Below are 18,262 nucleotides of genomic sequence, written 5' to 3'. Positions count from 1 at the left end.
GATTTCAGGGCTGTGAGGCATATTTGTAAATGACTAACTTCAATTACTCCAACTTCTTAGCAAATGGTTGTACTATCAAAACTGGCACAAAGATCCCTGATGATGTCTGGTAAGGCCTGGGATGGGCCTGTGGCTCTGTGAGTCCATGGTGAAAGCCCTAGTCTCTCTGGAAGGCTGAGCCACAGGGTGCAAAGTGACAGTGACATTCCTCCCTGGTCCACACAAATACTTCCCTGCCAGAAAGATAATTACAGCCTTATTAAAGTACTTAGATGCTTTTTGCAGAAAGGTACTTTATCTGTCCTTCTAGAACAGGGCAGAGTCACAGCTGTGCATAAAACCATTGTTCATATTGAACACATTTTAGTCATCACTATAACTTTGAAGGCGTGCTTTGATTCTCTGAATGCCTGGAAGGAAGGAGCTTAGTAATTATATCTATAGGTGCTCAGCAACAACTCACATGCTTCATTAATTATAATTCAGTAGAAAGGAATATACCAGTTATTTTAACAAGTCTCTATTTCCTGCCATTAAATATAGGTCATGCGGAACTGATATAGAATAAAATATCACACTTTATGTCACAGAGAATAGAGTCTAAAAAATGAGTATTTTAAATCAGTTGTCTCCTCATGGAGGACAATCATTTAGAATTATTCATTTTGTTGGTCCCGAGATAATAACACATAAGAGTCGATTAAATTCCACAGGGCAGTAGATAGAGATCATTTTAATTGACTTTTATTATTGTAGCCTGGGGTATTTCCAAAAGATTATCATTAACTCTGTACAACTATACATAATATATAGCTGTAGTCATCTTTAAGGAAGAGATAATGTGACCTCATGTGTCTGGCCCCTAGGTAATCAGCCCCTCTCAATGACATGAAAGATGAGATGATTCATTCTGTCATAAAAAATTCAATCATTTTATAAATTAAATACCTGTAAAAATTGGCAGTGGAATTTCAAATATTGAGCCTCACTCACCCACCCTGGAAGCTTTGGGGACATGGTTTTACACTGAATGTTGACATCACTTGGAAAGTTTTCAGTGGCTCTGGTCGCTGTTATATTATAGTACATGCACCTAGGGTAGGGATAATCATGAATCACAAAGGACTAAGAAAATACAACACTTACAAATGCCATTTTGATCTCCTTCTCATTATTCTGCCAGTGTCAACTATTTGACAAGGAAAATGAGGCTAGACCTGCCACACCACAATTATTTTAATTTTCAGGTTGGTCTTTTAGGGTCTGTATTAAGGTATAGTCGTTGAATAGAGACCTGTATTAGTTTGCTAGGGCTGTCATAACAAATCCCATAGACTGGCTGGCTTAAAAAGCAAAAATGTAATGTCTCATGATTCCAGAGGCTGGAAGACTGAAATGAAGGTGTGGGCAGAGTTGGTTCCTTCTGAGGTCTGTGAGGGAAGGACCTGTCCCAGGCCTCTCTCCTTGGTTTGTAAGATGGACATCTTTGCCTCTTCATATCTTCATATCTTCCCTCTGCTTGTGTCTTTGTGTAGTAATTTCCCCCATTTTTTAAAATTGTGGTAAAATATGCAATATGAAATTTACCATTTTAACCATTTTAAATATACAATTCAGTGACATTAAGTGCATTCACATTATACAACCATTAGCACCATACACCTCCAGAACTTTTCCATTTTCCCAAACTGAATTTTCTCTTTTTTAAATGTTTATTTTTGAGAGAGAGAGGGAGTGCACACTTACATGTGTGTGACCTGGGAAGGGGTAGAGAGGGGGACAGAGGATCCAAAGCAAGCTCTGTGCTGACAGCAGAGAGTACAATGTGGGGCCAGAACTCACAAACTATGAGATCATGACCTGAGCCAAAGTCAGACACTTAACCACTTAACTGACTGAGCCACCCAGGTGCCCCTGAATTGCCTCTTTTTATAAGGACACCAGTCATATTGGATTAGAATACATCCTAGTGACCTCAGTGTAATTACATCTGCAACAATCCTATTTCCAAATAAGGTCACATTCTGTGGTGCTGGGGGTTAGGACTCCAACATACAAATTGGGGGAGAAGGGGACACCATTCAACTCATAACAGATCCCCACACACAATGGATTTAATCACATATAATTTATTTCTCCCTCATGCGACAGTCCAGAGGTCCAGAAGCTGTTGCTGTGATAGTACAGCCCTCACTGTTGTGATGATAACTGCCTCTCTTGCTGCAAAGCTGGTGACTAGACACTGGAGTGCTGAGTCCAGCAACCTCCACTTTCCCTGAACAGTCACATTTCTGACCTTGACATGGTCACAGCAACAGCAGGAGATGGCCACTGCATTTCTTAACTTCCTGTCATACCAGTGTTCACAAATTTGTACCCGGGACCCTAGCTGCAAGAGAGTCAAGAAAAAGTAATTTTTGGGTTCCCAGCCCTTGCAGTACAAGAAGTCCATATGGAGAGTAGGCAGCTAACCATATCTAGCACAGACACTCAAGAGAGGAAAAAGGAAACAAGGGTCAGCTATATTCTCATATTTTCTTCCATTTGTTTTTTTTTTCTTCCATTTGTATTTAATATGGAAACTGAGAGGACTAATACCAGTGGGTTTCCAGATTTAATTAGCCTAAATTATTTGTTTCCAGATCATTAGCCTAAATATCCCAACAATATATTAAAATCACTAGGTGAGCTTTTAAAAAGGACTTCTACCTATTCACAGATATTCTTGTCTATGCAGGGCCCAGTGTGGCATTTTTTTTAAGTTTATTTATTTTTAAGTAATTTCTACACCCAACCTGGGGCTCCAACTCATGACCCCAAGATCAAATGAGCCAGCCAGGCACCTCAGTGTGACATAGTTTTTAAAGCTCACGGGTGACTTTAAAGCAATGCAACTCAAGAATCACTGGCCTAAATGACTAAACAAATATTAGGAAGTCCAAAAACTAGCTCCATATGGCACTTGGAGATTTTAAAAGGAGACAGAGAAGCCCAAGAGTTTAATCATCAAAGGAGCTAATATCCAACTGGAATGATTCCATACAACTTGAAACTAAAAAACTTTACATGATAATTTTCTTACTTTGGTGAAAACACTAGCAAACTTGACTAGAAAATATTAAGATAAATCTTTTGTAGGAGCAATTCTCCATTAGAATTATTTTGACAATTCTCTGAATGGGCATTTCATTATGCGATTAGTAATATGTTAAGTCTTTTATCAATTAATAATGATAAATGATAATCTAAGAATCAATTAAGAGGCATAGTTTTTTTGCACTGAAACTCCTAGGAAAATAATGCCTTTCTAAAGGGAACAATGGTGGTTCTATCAAGAGCTGCCAAACAAACAGATGTATCCACATCAGAACTTCTTAACTTTCTGGTGATAAATGTGAGGAATTGCTCTTACTTTGAGTGGAAACAAGTTTCACTTGTTTATTTTTAGAAAGTCTGTCCACTCTGAAAATAATGCAAACCCAATATACCCCAATTCAATTTTGCAAAAATTTAAACATTTTTTTAAACCTTTGAAAACTTTTCATACTGTGTTGCCTTGTCTTGTTTTGGTGTTCCTAATGTCACACTGGGCTTAGAGTCTACAGACTAGAATACAGGTTCACATTCCAAGCTCAAACTCTAGCTCTATTCTCACTAGCAGATGATATTGGCAAGTTCTTGACCCTTTTGAGGCTCATTTTCCCCATTTGTAAAATTTAAGAGTAAAATTTACCTTATAGGTTTGTTAACTAAGCTTGTGTACGTAAAATACATAGTGCGGTGCCTAAGTAGGTATTCAATAAATGTAAATGCCCATACCCATCATTCGGTTCTTGTAGCTGCTCAATAAATGGTAGTAATTATTATTATTTGAGACCATCTTCTTTAGTTTTAGATTTTCATTACCCAATTTAACAGTTTCTATTTCCCAAAAGAGAATACTTTCCCAACATTTGGTATTTCTAGAAATGTCATTAGTTGCTATATTCTTTTTCACTGATGCATGGTTTTCTTTTGATATTGCCTGATTTTTATATGCTCTCCATTCAATTTTCATCATGTCTATCATTTCAAATCCAGGATCCTCATAGAAGATCTTCAGAAAACACTGGAAAAGGCAAGCAGTTTGCGAACCCAGAGAAATCGAAGATACCTTTCTGGATATAATTATGAAGTTTATCACTCCTTAGAAGAAGTATGTAATCAAAGGAACTTTCATTCTTTTTAATAAGTGCATCTTTATCATTCAGGTCTAATGATTGGGAGAGAAGCATAAAGACAGAGGTAGGGGCTATATGAAGAATACATATAGCTCTTATATTGTCTAGCCACCTCAGTTCAATCATCCCTTCTATTAAGCCTTTAAAAGAAGTAGCAAAATAATTTGAATTTCATTTGCTTTACCCAACCCACCCCCACAGAGGACATGGAAGTGCAATGTAAAAGCGAGGGAATGTTGCTATAATTGCAGTTGTGAAAACCTTAACTAAAAAGCATGGAAGGTAGATCTAGTCAGAGTTTGAAGGCAATGATTTGGTTGAGGGATGGAATGAATTTTGATGCTCGCTCCACAGCGTCTGCACAGGTTGGGACCTCCCACAAGCCAGGCTTCATTTGTGGAAACTCAGGGCCTTTTAACATGTTGTTTACTCTTCCTAGTATTTATTCTATAGCAACTTCATTCCCACAACCACATCTTTGACTATTTCACCTGGACAATAGTTACTCCTTCAATATCAGATCAAGCAAAAAGATGGCTATTTCTATTTTCCCAGATTGGATTAGAACTCCCCAGCTCCAACCCCAGCTTATTACATGTACCCACAGCACATGGATAGAATATCTATCATAGTTTTTATACACATGATTTTAGGATTATTTGATTAATGCCTTAGTCATCCTTAAGTTCCAAAGCAAGTTTCCTGAGGACAGGCCATTTCTTAAATGCATTTTTTAAAATTTTTTTAATGTTTATTTATTTTTGAAAGAGAGAGTGAGAGAGCAAACATGAGTGGTGGAGGGGCAGGGAGAGATAGAGACACACACAGATTCCAAAGCAGGCTCCAGGCTCCACACTGTCAGCCCAGAGCCCGATGAGAGGCTGGAACTCACAAACTGTGAGATCATGACCTGAGCTGAAGTCGGACATTTATCCGACTGAGCCACCCAGGACAGGCCATTACTTTCTTGTTCACCACTATGTCCATAGTGGCAAGCAAATAGAGACCTCCAAATAGGTAGCTGATGACAGAATGAATAAATTAATAAATACACACATTTTCCATGCTTCCCCTGAATTGAGCAAAGGAATGTCAAACACAGAATTAATGAGATCCTGTTATATTCTTAGGAGAATTTTTGGTCCTCTTGATAGTTCTTTTCAAAATTATTCTTTTCAAAATTATTTTCACATGTTTCTTGTTTCAACATATATTTTAGAAGCTTGAAATTAGAAGCAATGGAAGTTTTAGATAACCTGGAACACAGAAGTGCTATAACATGCACTAGAAAAAAAGTCAAATTTTAAAACTATATGTAGATATGTACATACATATACATACATACGTATATATACACACATACATATATATATACACACACACACAAGATATATATATATCCTGCTCATTAGACTCAATAAGAATAGAAAGGAAAGAAAATATGGATACTTCTCAAAATCTGCTTTTTCAGCACAGACTCTCTTGCACATCATGGAACAGCGGGACACTTCTGTGTGATTTCCTTATTCGTAGTAAAGCTTTTAAGTCAGAAATGTCATCCATATTTCTAAGTGCCTTATTCATCCATCTCAAATATGCCTTCTCCCGATGACAGATAAGTGTGTGTGACTGGATCAATGCAAATCTATCACTGTTCTTAGGGAAATTATTCAAAAAATGCCCTCTGATGGCTTGGATAACCTTTAAATGCAGAAGACAATGCCTTTTTCTTAGCATCTTCTGTTCAGTGACAAATTGCAATATATAGGACTTTAATAGACACTTTGAAGTAGTTTGGATGGTTTTCGTGAAGGTGATTTATTTCTTTTCCTCTTAAGTACTTAGGGGGAAAATGGAAATAAATTTTTATCTTGAAAAGAACCCAGAACACATTGATTAATTTTCTGTAAATCTCTGCCATCAAGATATTAATGACAAATGGTAGTAGAAGGTATGCTCTAAAAGGGGAACAATATAAAGACATGAAGCTACTATTTGTAAAGACAGAAAATAAAATATAGTCTTAAGTATCTTGAAGAAAATTAAAAACACAAAATTGATTTTTGTTCAACTTTATAGTCATGTATGTCCTTTGAGTTCTGAGACCTATTATTGCCTTTTGTTACCTTTTGTTCTCTGAAGGCTCCATAATTGTGAAAGTCTGACATGGTTTTTATTTATCTGATTTTAGATTCAGAATTGGATGCATCATCTGAATAAAACTCATTCAGGCCTCATTCATGTGTTCTCTATTGGAAAATCATATGAGGGAAGGTCTCTTTTTGTTTTAAAGGTAAAAATAAATTAACAAAATAAATATTTATTAAACATTGATCCTTTTCACGTTTGACTTATGGGGAAAAGAAAAGAAATGGTCTTTCACGGCGTCTCATACTTAACATCGTTTTAATTTAAGAAAAAATTTCCCTTAGATTTTTGGGCCGTATTTAATTTTTACCATTGAGTATTCCAGAGAATGCTGTCTCTAACATATTCAGAGTTACTGATGCCCTTAAAAATAATGGCTTTCAAAATTATTTGTGAGCTGGTGCTACTCAAGGTGAACCAGTGAAACTACATAAATTTGTAAGCAGATATGCATTCTTCCCAGCTGTTGACCCTGAGTTCTCTTCCAGCTACTGACCCAGAGCTCTCCATCCCTTCTCAGCCAAGCATCTAAAAAGATTTCCTATAGGGGCAGCTGGGTGGCCCAGTTGGTTAAGCATCCAACTTTGGCTCATGATCTCGCTATTTGTGAGTTCACGCCCACATCTGGTTCTGCACTGACAGTGCAGAGTCCATTTAGAATTCTCTCTCTCTCCCCCACTCTTTTTGCTCCTCCCCTGCTCACGTGCACACTCTCGAAAGAAAGAAAGAAAGAAAGAAAGAAAGAAAGAAAGAAAGAAAGAAAAGCTTAAAAAAAAAGATTTCCCTATATCACTGTCTCTATTTCTTCACTTCCCATTCAGACTCACTGGCCTTTGGCCCCAAAGCTCCTCTAAAACTTGTCTTGATGAGATCAGCAATGACTCCTAATTGGTTCTCTTCCTGTCTCTGACCATTCAGTGGCTAATTCACTGGCTCTTCTCCTCCTGCCTTTCCAGTGGGTTCTGTTCATCCCAGGACTCCATGCTCAGATGTGCTGTCCCTCCACCAACCTTTCTAGATGAACACATCCACCCTATGGTCTCAATAATCATTCCATATTCAGTGAAGTCCACCTTCTGGACTTTTACATTCATATTCCATTGCCTACTTGACCTTCTCATCTGAATATTCACAAAAGTACTTCAAGCTCACAATGGCATTGCTGTGATTGCAGTTAAGAAACATGAGCATCATCCTAAATTCCTCTGCCTTGTTTTCACCACTTCCTTTAAATCTACCACCAAAAACTGATGATTTTTTCTTCTAAGTATCTTTTGGATCTGCTCCAATTCCTCCTCTGTCTTCCCTGCTGTTACCATAATTTATCTCTGGATCTCTTCTCCCTGGACTATTGCAGTAAGGGCCTCAGTACTGAACTTTCTTTCAAGTCCCCATCCTCTCCTGTCTCATACTGTCATCCATCACTGCTGTTAGTGTGCTTGTATCCATTCCTCTGTGTCTCTCTTTCACATACGCATACACTTCTGTGTCCACCTGCCATTTCTTCCTCGTACCCCAAAAGCCCATTCTTCAAAGAGGATGTTCCCAGATTCTCTTCCAAGCTTGAGATGCCTTCTTCTAACTGGTCTTCTGGACCAGCTCCAAGTCTTAATCAAGTACTTAAGTGTTTCTCGTCTGAAAAGCCTTCTCCTACTCCCCAGAAAAATTACATGTAACACCTCCCATGTTCCCTAAGCAACTTATGCATCTTCACATCATAATGGTTAATTGTTCCCATGTCTGCCCTCCCTACCAGCATATAAATTCCTTGTCTTTTCTTCTTTGAATCTCCAGTGTCAAGAACAATATCCCCAAAGGATTTCCTGAAGTGTTAGTTGAGTGAAGTAATGAATGAAAACTAGATTCCCTATGAAATAATGTTAATAGCTACCTATTTATTACTGAGTTAGAAACCACATTTAAGTAATATTGATATAATAGGATTATAAAGACAAATCTGTCACTTGATTCTACAAATCAAATTGTTTTGCTTTTCCATTTTGTGTTGTAATAAAATTTGACTTTGTCCACCTATAAAACATAGTTATTACTTAAAGAAATATTCCTTGGGAATTTGAAGCTGATTGTCTTAGAATGCTTGGGAGGACGGGGAATTTAGCATTTTACTTAACAGTCACAAATTATATTAAAGGAGAAGCAAGCCTATTTAAGGGATTGCCCTTTTTGTGTATTTTCCAGTTATTTGATTTGTAATTCAGGCAATAAAGTCATTGTTTCTGCATAAACAAGCCTGCACTTCTGGAAAGATAGGAAATCTCTTTATCTTTTTTGTGAGTTACCTAATTAATCAAACTATAGTGAAGAACTATTCTGAAACCTTATTAAATTATGCTTTTCAGTGAATCTAAAAATAAAAGCCTGACTTGGTTACTATGAACACTCTTGTTTTCAGCTGGGCAGAAGATCACGAACTTACAAAAGAGCTGTCTGGATAGACTGTGGTATTCATGCAAGAGAATGGATTGGTCCTGCCTTTTGTCAGTGGTTTGTAAAAGAAGTAAGTTAAACCCTTTATACAATGTCCATTTCAGCTAATTGATGCTTCCCATGTGTTTTTATTCAGTTCAAGGAACAAAGCCAGCAACTGGAAGCCAGCAATACCTGATTGAGTAATAATAACACCTTGATTTTGCTGGATCACTTTCATGTTTCTGAAGACCTCTCATAACCTGGCTCAGTTTATCCTCACCTCTGCCCTTAGAGGTTGGAGTTGCCAACACTCATTAAAGAGAAAGAATCCGTTTCAGAGCATTTATGAATTCGTAAACAAATTAGAAATCAGCCAGATAGCTGATATGTGGCAAAAAGATAAACATCCAATTTATGGTGCTGCAGAGAAGTTTCTCATACACTATCCAAGTTGGAAAATTCTACATCACTTATCACAATGATGTCACATATACTTTAACAATAAAGGGATGAGCAAGTGATTGCATTTTGCTCTCCTGCTATGGATGTGCAATGTAATCCCAAAGACCTTTGGCATCTGTGGATTTTGCGTTCAGTTTTAGTGCTTTTCAGCAACTCTAGTGATTGAAGACTCATAGTGATTTCTTATTATCCAAAGGCTTCATTTAAATCATAAGTCCTCTGATGCTAGTGTATCAGGTGGGTCTCTATCTCATGCATGGGCCAAACTCATGGACCAACATCTTGATATATGTTTTGAAATTTTCTATCCATCATCAAGAATGCAATGACTTTCAAGGTTATTTTTACACTTTAGTAATTTTTAAAACTCCAAAAAGAAAATCAACCACTAGTACTGGTAATGAAAGTGAAAAAGTCTAAGGAAATAAAGGTTCTAAGCTAGAAAATAACCCTACAAATTTCTTCAGCCCTGTGGTATAGGGAACCATTAAGAATACAAAAGATCTTTAAATATTTTAGTTCTATTTCACAGTATTTTGTGGGAAAATTATGTGTCCTGCTGAGGTTTGTGATTTTGAGAACACTCCTAGTCTTGGGAAAATGTCCCTCACAAATGTCAAAGATGTACTAAATTTGTAAAATCTGCCTCTCTGCCACTACCAAACCCACATAAGTTTATTTAATTTTATAAATATGATTTAAAAAATTAACTATTCCCACTAAGTGTATTAAAGAATTCATATTTTCTTAAAATGTCATCCTGGTAGGACAAATATAAAGTCTAATAAGGATTAACTCTGTTAACTTGTAGTAAATACCCATTGTTAGTACATACAACATATTGTCTGCTGCCTTACGTTTCAAAAGGGAAAGGAGGAAACATGGTTACATATAGAACATCTATTGTTTATAAACTGTGGTCCTGTGTATTATTGAAGAACATAAGAATGTATCTCACAATTTACCTTACCCTCACATGTGCTTACTTATTTGTTCATGTGGTTATGGTCTGTCTCTTCCTGTACCACTACCAATGGCAGAAACTCTATCCTGTTCATTGCTAAGTCCTTGGAACCTAGAAGAGCACCTGGCATTTAATCTTCAAATATTTGTTAATGGGAATAATGAGAATCCACTAGCAATGATGTGGAAAGATTTCTGGGAGATGACCTGCCAAATCATCTCATAGGGTATAAATGAGTAACTTTTTACCTGGATTTTTTCAGTGCACAATCTGTAGAGCCATATGTGGCAGCCCTGTAACTTAAGCTAAGTTTCCAAAAAGGAGGAGGACGGTTTAACCACAGAAAAAAAGATGAGGTATATATAATGATGATCAATCGAGGGTAGTTGATTTTGGAGCAAGAGCAAGAAGCATCAATTAAGTCTAGGCTCCATTTCACCAAAGATGAGTAAGGAAAAGCTTCATCCCTCTTTCACTAGGTCATCTTCAAACCATGGGGGTCTAGCCATTTCCATGTCTCTGCTACCCTTCCCATGCCCCTCTCACTCTTCTTCATGGCCATCCACCTGCTCCTCCACTTAATCACTTAAGTATCCCATCTGAGTCAGGCAGTAACCAGAAACTGGGAAAAGAAGCCTTAGGTGTCACTTGTCCCTGTGTCTTTGTGAAAGCAGTGGGGCTGCTAAGGTGGTAGCAGTGACTGTTGTGCACTGACATTTACACATTATAGGCTTATAGGAGATGTTGTCATCTTGCTTTGAAGCCACCATTCCCACTAATGGCGGTAGTGGGGACTAAGGGAAAGGGGATGTCAATGATTTAAACAACTTTAAATATGCTAAGCATTAGAACATTGTCTCTTATACACTAATTCAGTCCCTTATTAAATTCTCAGCCTCCCAAAATAGGCAGGAGGCTGCTGGTCCAAGAAGGGGCTCCAGGTAGTGTCTCTTTCACAGGCCACCTCCCCTCTACCACGGAAGTCCCATGATCAAGTCCCAGGCTCTCAACTCATCTCCTTTCCATGCCTTCTCTAGGGATACCAGGGAACCTCTGAGCTTGCTCTTTGCCTTCTAGGAGGCTCTGGGATGCTGTGTCCAGCCCTCTCTCGGCTGACTCATGACACACTGCCAGTTGTCTTCTCCTGTATTTGCAGGTTATTGGGATATGAGGGTCAAGTGAGATGATGTCCTCTCAGAGAGACATGGTGAACAGAACAGAGGTCCACTTTTCTTACAATTTTTACCCCAATCTACTAGATTCTACCATCTCTTGATTTCTCTGGAATTTCAATCCCTTGAGAGGGAGTGGTATCAGAAGTCAAAAGTTTGGGTTCATTGTTTTGTTTTCTCTCTTTCTTGAATGCTTTCCCCAAACTGCACAGCTTAAAACCACATTTATAACCTGACAGTTTCTGTGAGTCAGCCATTCTGGTGTGACTAGCCATGTACCTCTGGCTCAGGGTCTCTCACAGGCTGCAGTCAAGATGTCAGCTGGATCTTCAGTCATCTCGAGGCTTGTGGGGGGAGATCTGTTTTTGAGCTCACTCACATGGCTGCTAGCAGCCAGAGGTCCTCCAGGGCTATTAGTAATAGACGTTCATTCCTTGCCACGTGGGCCTCTCCATAATGCAGCTCACAATACACCACCTGGCTTCCTTCAGGGTAGATGAGAGAGTGAGGGAGAGCAAAACAGCCTCTTTGTAAACTAACCTCAACAGTGACATCCTATCGCTTTTGCCCTACTCTGTTAATTAGAAGTGAGTCAGTAGTACCAGACCATATTCAAAGTGGGGTGGGGGGGGCATGGTGATTATACAAGAATATGAATACCAAACATGCAAATCACTGGAGACCCCTTAGAGGCTGCCCACCATACTTTGGTGGGACTTTCCCCACAGCTACCACTATAATATTTGCATCCTTACTCAAATGTGAACTAGGACAAAATTTATCAAGCCCTTCTGGGATCCTTATAGAATAGCATATTGCTATAGAAGCTATAGAAGCTATAGAAGTTACTTACACACCAGTTAGTAGTTAGACAACCCTGGATTGGAATGCCAGCTCTGCAATTTACTAGCTGTGTGATCTTGGAGCAAGTTGTTTAACCTCTCAGAACCTCAGTAATAATAATACGTGACCAATAATGGGTTATTGGGAAAATTAAATGATATAATACACGTAAAAGAATTAATAGAGCACTTGAAATATAATCACTTAATAAAATCAACTCTCAGTACTAGTAGTATCTAATTTGGTGTTTTTATTTTATTTTTTATATTTAACATTTATTGAAAAATACTACCTCAGTCATACTGCTATAGGGAACTTGTCCAAGAACTATGTAGTATCAGTTAAATAATAGGGTGGATCTGAACTAAAAGGAACAATGGGTATGGCTTGAGGGAGAAGCACAGGTGCGGTTGTGCTGTGGTTGTAGGTGTTGATGGCTGCTTGGAAGCTGAGTCAGACCACAAGGTGATCCCAGGCCTCAGAGCCCTCCCAGCACACACTCTCCTGGGCTCCTGGAAACGTAGGGGAGCCCCCACCCTCAAAGGAAGTGGGAGGCTGGGGGCAGAAGAGCATGAGCAGAGGCAGCTTATCCCTGTGGGACAGGCTGGACTGTGGACCTAACTGGGCCAGCCTCTGCCTGAGGCAATGGATTACTGTCCTCAGCTGGTAGAGCTCTCTCTCCACTGTCAGAGCCACCCTCCGGCTCTTGTGATCCCTCTCCTCACCCAGAAAGACCTCATAGAAGGAGGGGGTTCTCTGAAATTCTCTGCCCAGGTCCTTGGCCATCTTCTTGTAGAGGTTGAGGGTTTGACGGGTGGCATTCAGGCTCCTGTACACCTTGGGAAGTTGCTTCTCCATTTCCAAGAGGTGTGTTTTCTCCTCTGCCGAGTTTCTCTCCAGATGCAGGATGTGCTCTTCCCACATCTCAAGCTTTATTTTGAGCTTCAGCTGGAACTTCTGAATCTCACTTTCCAGGTAGGCATTTTCAATGTGAAAAGACACTTCCTCAGCTTGGAGGCTTGTTATTTGTCCCCTGAGCTTCGCAATCCTCCGATTTTCCTCCATCAGTTCTCTGGACAACTTGTTCTCCACATGACACCTGCCCAAGGCACAGTGGCATGGCCATGGCCATGGATTTTCTGATGGACTGCTGACAGGTGAATGGAGCCATCACCATTTTCCACTCTCCTCCCCCCCTCTCCTGAGCCCCAACCTTCTAATGAGCTCCAGCACATGCAGCAACTTCAGCATGGTCTGGCCTACGGTCTTGAAGTGGCTCCCATCCTCACTGGCATCCTGGTGTACTTCTGGATTGGGAAGCTCTGGCCGGCCTTCCTCCTCTGCCTTGTCCTGCACTCTCTGCCTCAGCTGCCAGTTTTCTGGACCAGGAGGGCTAGACTTCCATGCAGATCAGGGCTATCATTTGAGCTTTCTGTTATTTTCCTCCCACAGGGTTCTCTATCTTCCTGTGATGCTCCCAAGATGGGATTTTCATCAGTTAGTTGAGAAGGTCTTACGGGCTGGCTTTTTTGAATTTCCTTCAGCAGTTGCACAGTGTCCTCCTCTGAAAACCAGCTGAGATTTTCATTCAGGGCAGCCAGAGCAAGGGTTGTAATGGGAGAGGACTGGCCTCCCACCCAGGTGGTGTGAGAGCTTCATGGGCTTGTGCCTTTAGTCCTGTCTCCTCCACACCTTTCCCAGATGCTTCATTCTGGGCATATTGCCTCCTAAGAAGCCCCTCTCCTCTTCTTAAACTGTGTCCACTCTTTACTATGAACACCATCACTGCAGTGCATATGAGGATCACCCAGAGAAACCCAGAGTCTCCTGGCATGTGTGGCATACTTTCATACATCACCAGCAAGGCAGCCCACAGCTGCTCCAGTACCAGCTGGGGAGACATTTCAGTGGCCACCAGCTGGCTCCAAAGGGCCTTGTGGCTCTGCCTCCCAGCACCAGTGTCCTATGGGCCACAAGTAACTGCTTAGAACCCCAAGGAGGGTTCCATCTCCAACACAAACCAGTGCCTGGCAACCAGGACTGACATCAGTTGGACAGAGGGAGGGCGTGCCCAAGTTCTAGAAGACCCTACTGCCTTCCTTTGCTTGTTCAGTGGACAGAAAGGGAGACTGTTTTACACAGTGCATAGGGGAAGTGGACAGGCTGATTCCAGCCTGGAGCTGGGCCTCTGTCAGCACCTCTAGAGGGTTATGGCAGGGCCATACCATTTCTCTCCTCTGCACATATCTCAGGCATAGGGGCACCCATCCCTGATTGAGGCTCATTCCTCCCATTCACAGAAACCTGGTCCCAGAGACCTCCTCCCTCTGAGGCTCCCTCTGTCCTGGTCTTTTGTCAATGGGTGGGTGGGGACAGGGTACCAGTCAGGTACCAGACTGAAGGGTGTCCCCAGAGGTACGAACAAAGAGAATACATATCCACTTGTAACAACACACAAGGAAGCAATACAACTGGCAGGGTCAGAGATTTTCGTGGATGTTCAGTGGAGCCTGTTTTTCTCATTAAATGCATGTGTTCATGGACGTAGGTGAGTGTCTATGGAGGTGGCCTATATCATTTTCCTTCACCCTGAAGAAATTTTTTTATACTTTTTGCATGGCAGATGTACCAGCAATACCTTAATTTTTGATCTGTGCGAGTCTTCATTTCTCCTTAACTTTTGAAGGATAACTTCAGAGGCTACAGGTTTTTAATTTGGTGGCTTTTTTATTCCACTCCAATCCTTGGTTGCATGGTTTCTAAAGGGAAGTCTTTTTGTAGTCCCGTCTGTGTTCCTGTGTAGGTGAGTGGTTTTCCCCAGTGGACCCTGTTCCCTTTTTGCTGTTTCTTTAATTTCCTGTAGTTGATGATATTCCTATGTACAGATCCTTTTTAGTTTATTTAAGTACCTCTACACCTAATGTGGGGCTCAAACTCATGACACCGAGATCAAGAGTCACATGCTCTTCCAGTTGGAGCAAGATGCCCTCCATGTACAGATTTTCTGGTGTTTATTGTGCTTGGTGTTCTCTGAACCTCCTGGACCTATTACTTAATGTCCTTTTTTCTTTTAATTCGTAGCCATTATTTCTTCTAATCTTGTTCCTCTTTCTTCGCCTGGTATTCCATTGCAAATGTGTTACACCTTTAATATTGTCCCACAGTTCTTAGTTCTGCTCCGGTTTTCTTTCTCTCCCTCTCTCCCTCCCTCCCCCTCTTTCCTTTTTACTTTGAGAAATTCCTATTGATCTCTCTCCAGTACAAGTTCCCTAATCCTGTCCTCAGCTGTGTGCAGTCTACTAATGAACCTATCAAGTTCGTTGTTCACAATGTTACATGGTTTTTTTTACTTTAGCATTTTTTTCATTCTTTTCTAGAATTCCCATCTCTCTTCTAACATTGTCAATCTGTCCTTGCATGCTATTTTATCCTCTAGAAACCTGAGCATATTAATCATCATTGTTTTACAAACTGTTTTTTGCCTCTGAGACTGCCTTAAAATTTTTACTTGTGAACCAGGCATGATGTACTGGGTATAAGGCACTGCCTTCAATGACAGGCCTGTAGTAGCCTGTTGGGTATGTGGCAGGGAGGCATTCTTAGCCCCCATCAGTCTTGTCTCCACTGCCCCCGAGCCCTGAGGGTTGTAACCTCCTGCATGCTCCCAGTCATTTCTGTCAGGCATGACAGGAGAGCAAGACAGTGAGGGTAGGCAGAGTGGGGTGTTCCTCTTTCCTAGGTCAGTTATGCTTGGGTAAAACCCCAGCGGGTTAGGCTCAGGTTAACTAGGTTACCCTCAAGGTAGGCCTTATTAAGAAGAACAGGATACTCTGGTGAATTTCAAAACTTGTTTTTCCTCTTCTTACTCAAACGATGAGGAGATTTGTCTCAGATCTTCACTGAGAGAATCTGGTAGCACTCCTGGAGTAAACTCACAAAAACATGACACCCCACCCACTGTGACTGAGTCCACTTCCCCAATACAAGTCCACCCAATGTACAGAGAAGTCATTAGAAAATCAATAAAGACATAAACTCAACAACACCATCAACCAACAGGATCTAAACAACATTTATAAATCGCTCTGCCCACCAACAGCAGAGTGCACATTATTTTCAAGTGCCTATGTTCCATATATTCAAGGAATATATTCTGGGTCAAAAAACAGACCTCAGCAAATTTAAAAGAATGAAAATCATGCAGACTGTTCTCTGACCACAATGAAATCAAACTAGATATCAAAAGGGGAAAGATAACAGGAACATCCAAACACTTGGAAGACAACATTCTTCTACATTATCCATGGATCAAAGATACAATCTCAAGTTAAGTTTTAAAAAATACATTGAACTGAATGAAAATGAAAATGTAACATATTAAAAATTGGTGGGACACAGCTAAAGCCACGGAGAGGGAAATTTATAGCATTCAATGCATACGTTAGGAAAAGTCTCAAAACAACCTAAGCTCTCACCTTAAAAACATAGAAAAAGAATACAAAATAAATCCAGAGAATAAAACCAAAAGAATCATTCTACCCAATTTCAAGATACATAGCTACAATAATCAAAAATGTGTGGTGTTGGTGAAGAAATAGACTGAGATAAATGGAAGAGAATAAAGGATCCAGAAATAGACCAACAGATTTTTGACAAGTGAAAAGCAATGCGATGGAGAGAGAGCCTTTTCAATAAATGGTGCTGGAGAAAGTGGGCTTCCATAGGCAAATAAACCACAACCTAAGTCTCATACTTTATGCAAAACTTAACTCAAAACTAATCACTGACTGAAATGTAAAGCTATAAAACTTTTAGGAAAAAGGAAAAAATCTCCAGGGTGTAAAGCTAGGGTAAAGAGTCCTTAGATTTGACATCAAAAGCATGTTCCATAAAGGAAAAGTTGATAAATTGGACATCAAACTTAATCAAAATTATAGATTTGTACTGTGTGAAAGACCCTCTTAAGAGGACAAAAAAGACAAACTACAAGCTGGAAGAAAATATATGCAAACCACATATCTGATAAAGGACTCGGATTTGAAGTATAAAAATTCAAAACTTGATGCAAAGAAAGCAAGCAATTCAGTGAGAAAATGGGCAAAAGGCCTAAAGAGACGTTTTACCAAAGAGTATACAGATGGCAAAATACATAAAAAGTTGCCATTAGACAATTCAAATTAAAACTACAAAGAGCTATCATTACACACCTGTCAGCATGACTGAAATAAGAGAAAGAGAGACCCCACCACCAAATGCTGGGAAGGATATAGAATAACTGGATTAGTCCTACATTGCTGGTGGGAATGTAAAATGATAGAGCTAACTCTCAAAAACAGTTAACGGTTTATTGTTTTAAGTTTTTATTTAAATTCCAGTTAATATACAGTATAATATTTATTTTTAGGTGTATAGCAGAGTGATTCAGCACTTCCACACAATTTCTTTTTAAAATAGACATGCAACTACCATATGACCCAGTATTGCGCTCTTGGCATCTATCCTAGAGAAATTAAAACTTATGTTTGCTCGAAACCCTGCACATAAATGTTTAGAGCAGCTTTATTTATAATAGGCAAAACCTGGAAACAATCCAAATAGCCTTCCATGCCCAAATGGGTAAACAAACTAGTACATTCATACCATGGAAAACTACTGAGCAATAAAAAGGAACAAATTATGGAAACACAAAGCAACCTAAATGAATCTCCAGAGAGTTATGCTGAATGAATAACTAATCCCAAATAGATAGATACTGTGTGGTTTCATTCATATAATGCTCATGAAGTGATAAAATTATTGCACTGGAGAACATATTGGTAGTTGCTGGGGTTAAGAAGAGGTGGAGATGGGAAGAAAGTGGATGTGGCCATAAAAGGGCATCCTGAGGGATGCTTGTGGTGATGGAAAATTCTGTGTCTTGATTAATGTTAGTATTCTGATTCTGGTATTATGCTATAGCTCCTGAAGATGTTGCTATTTGGAGGAAGTAGGAAAGGGTACATGGGATTTCTTTGTATTCTTAC

At 39.7% G+C, this 18,262-nt stretch overlaps 1 protein-coding gene across 4 annotated transcripts in view; it reads left to right on the top strand.

Annotated features, from left to right (window-relative positions):
* The window catches only part of CPA6 (carboxypeptidase A6), a 521,176-nt gene that overhangs the window by 440,018 nt on the left and 62,896 nt on the right, over positions 1 to 18,262 (top strand). For all 4 annotated transcript variants that reach the window (XM_019822757.3, XM_003999869.6, XM_045049859.1 and 1 more), the window contains 3 exons: positions 4,081 to 4,195; positions 6,412 to 6,513; positions 8,782 to 8,886. In XM_019822757.3, coding sequence (XP_019678316.2) covers positions 4,081 to 4,195; positions 6,412 to 6,513; positions 8,782 to 8,886 — 322 coding nt within the window. The remainder of the gene's footprint in view (positions 1 to 4,080; positions 4,196 to 6,411; positions 6,514 to 8,781; positions 8,887 to 18,262) is intronic.

Source organism: Felis catus, chromosome F2, assembly GCF_018350175.1.
Source record: "Felis catus isolate Fca126 chromosome F2, F.catus_Fca126_mat1.0, whole genome shotgun sequence".
In the NCBI taxonomy this organism is placed as follows: domain Eukaryota; kingdom Metazoa; phylum Chordata; class Mammalia; order Carnivora; family Felidae; genus Felis; species Felis catus.
Note: the sequence above shows the minus strand (reverse complement) of the source record. Positions and strands in the feature narration are given on the sequence as shown.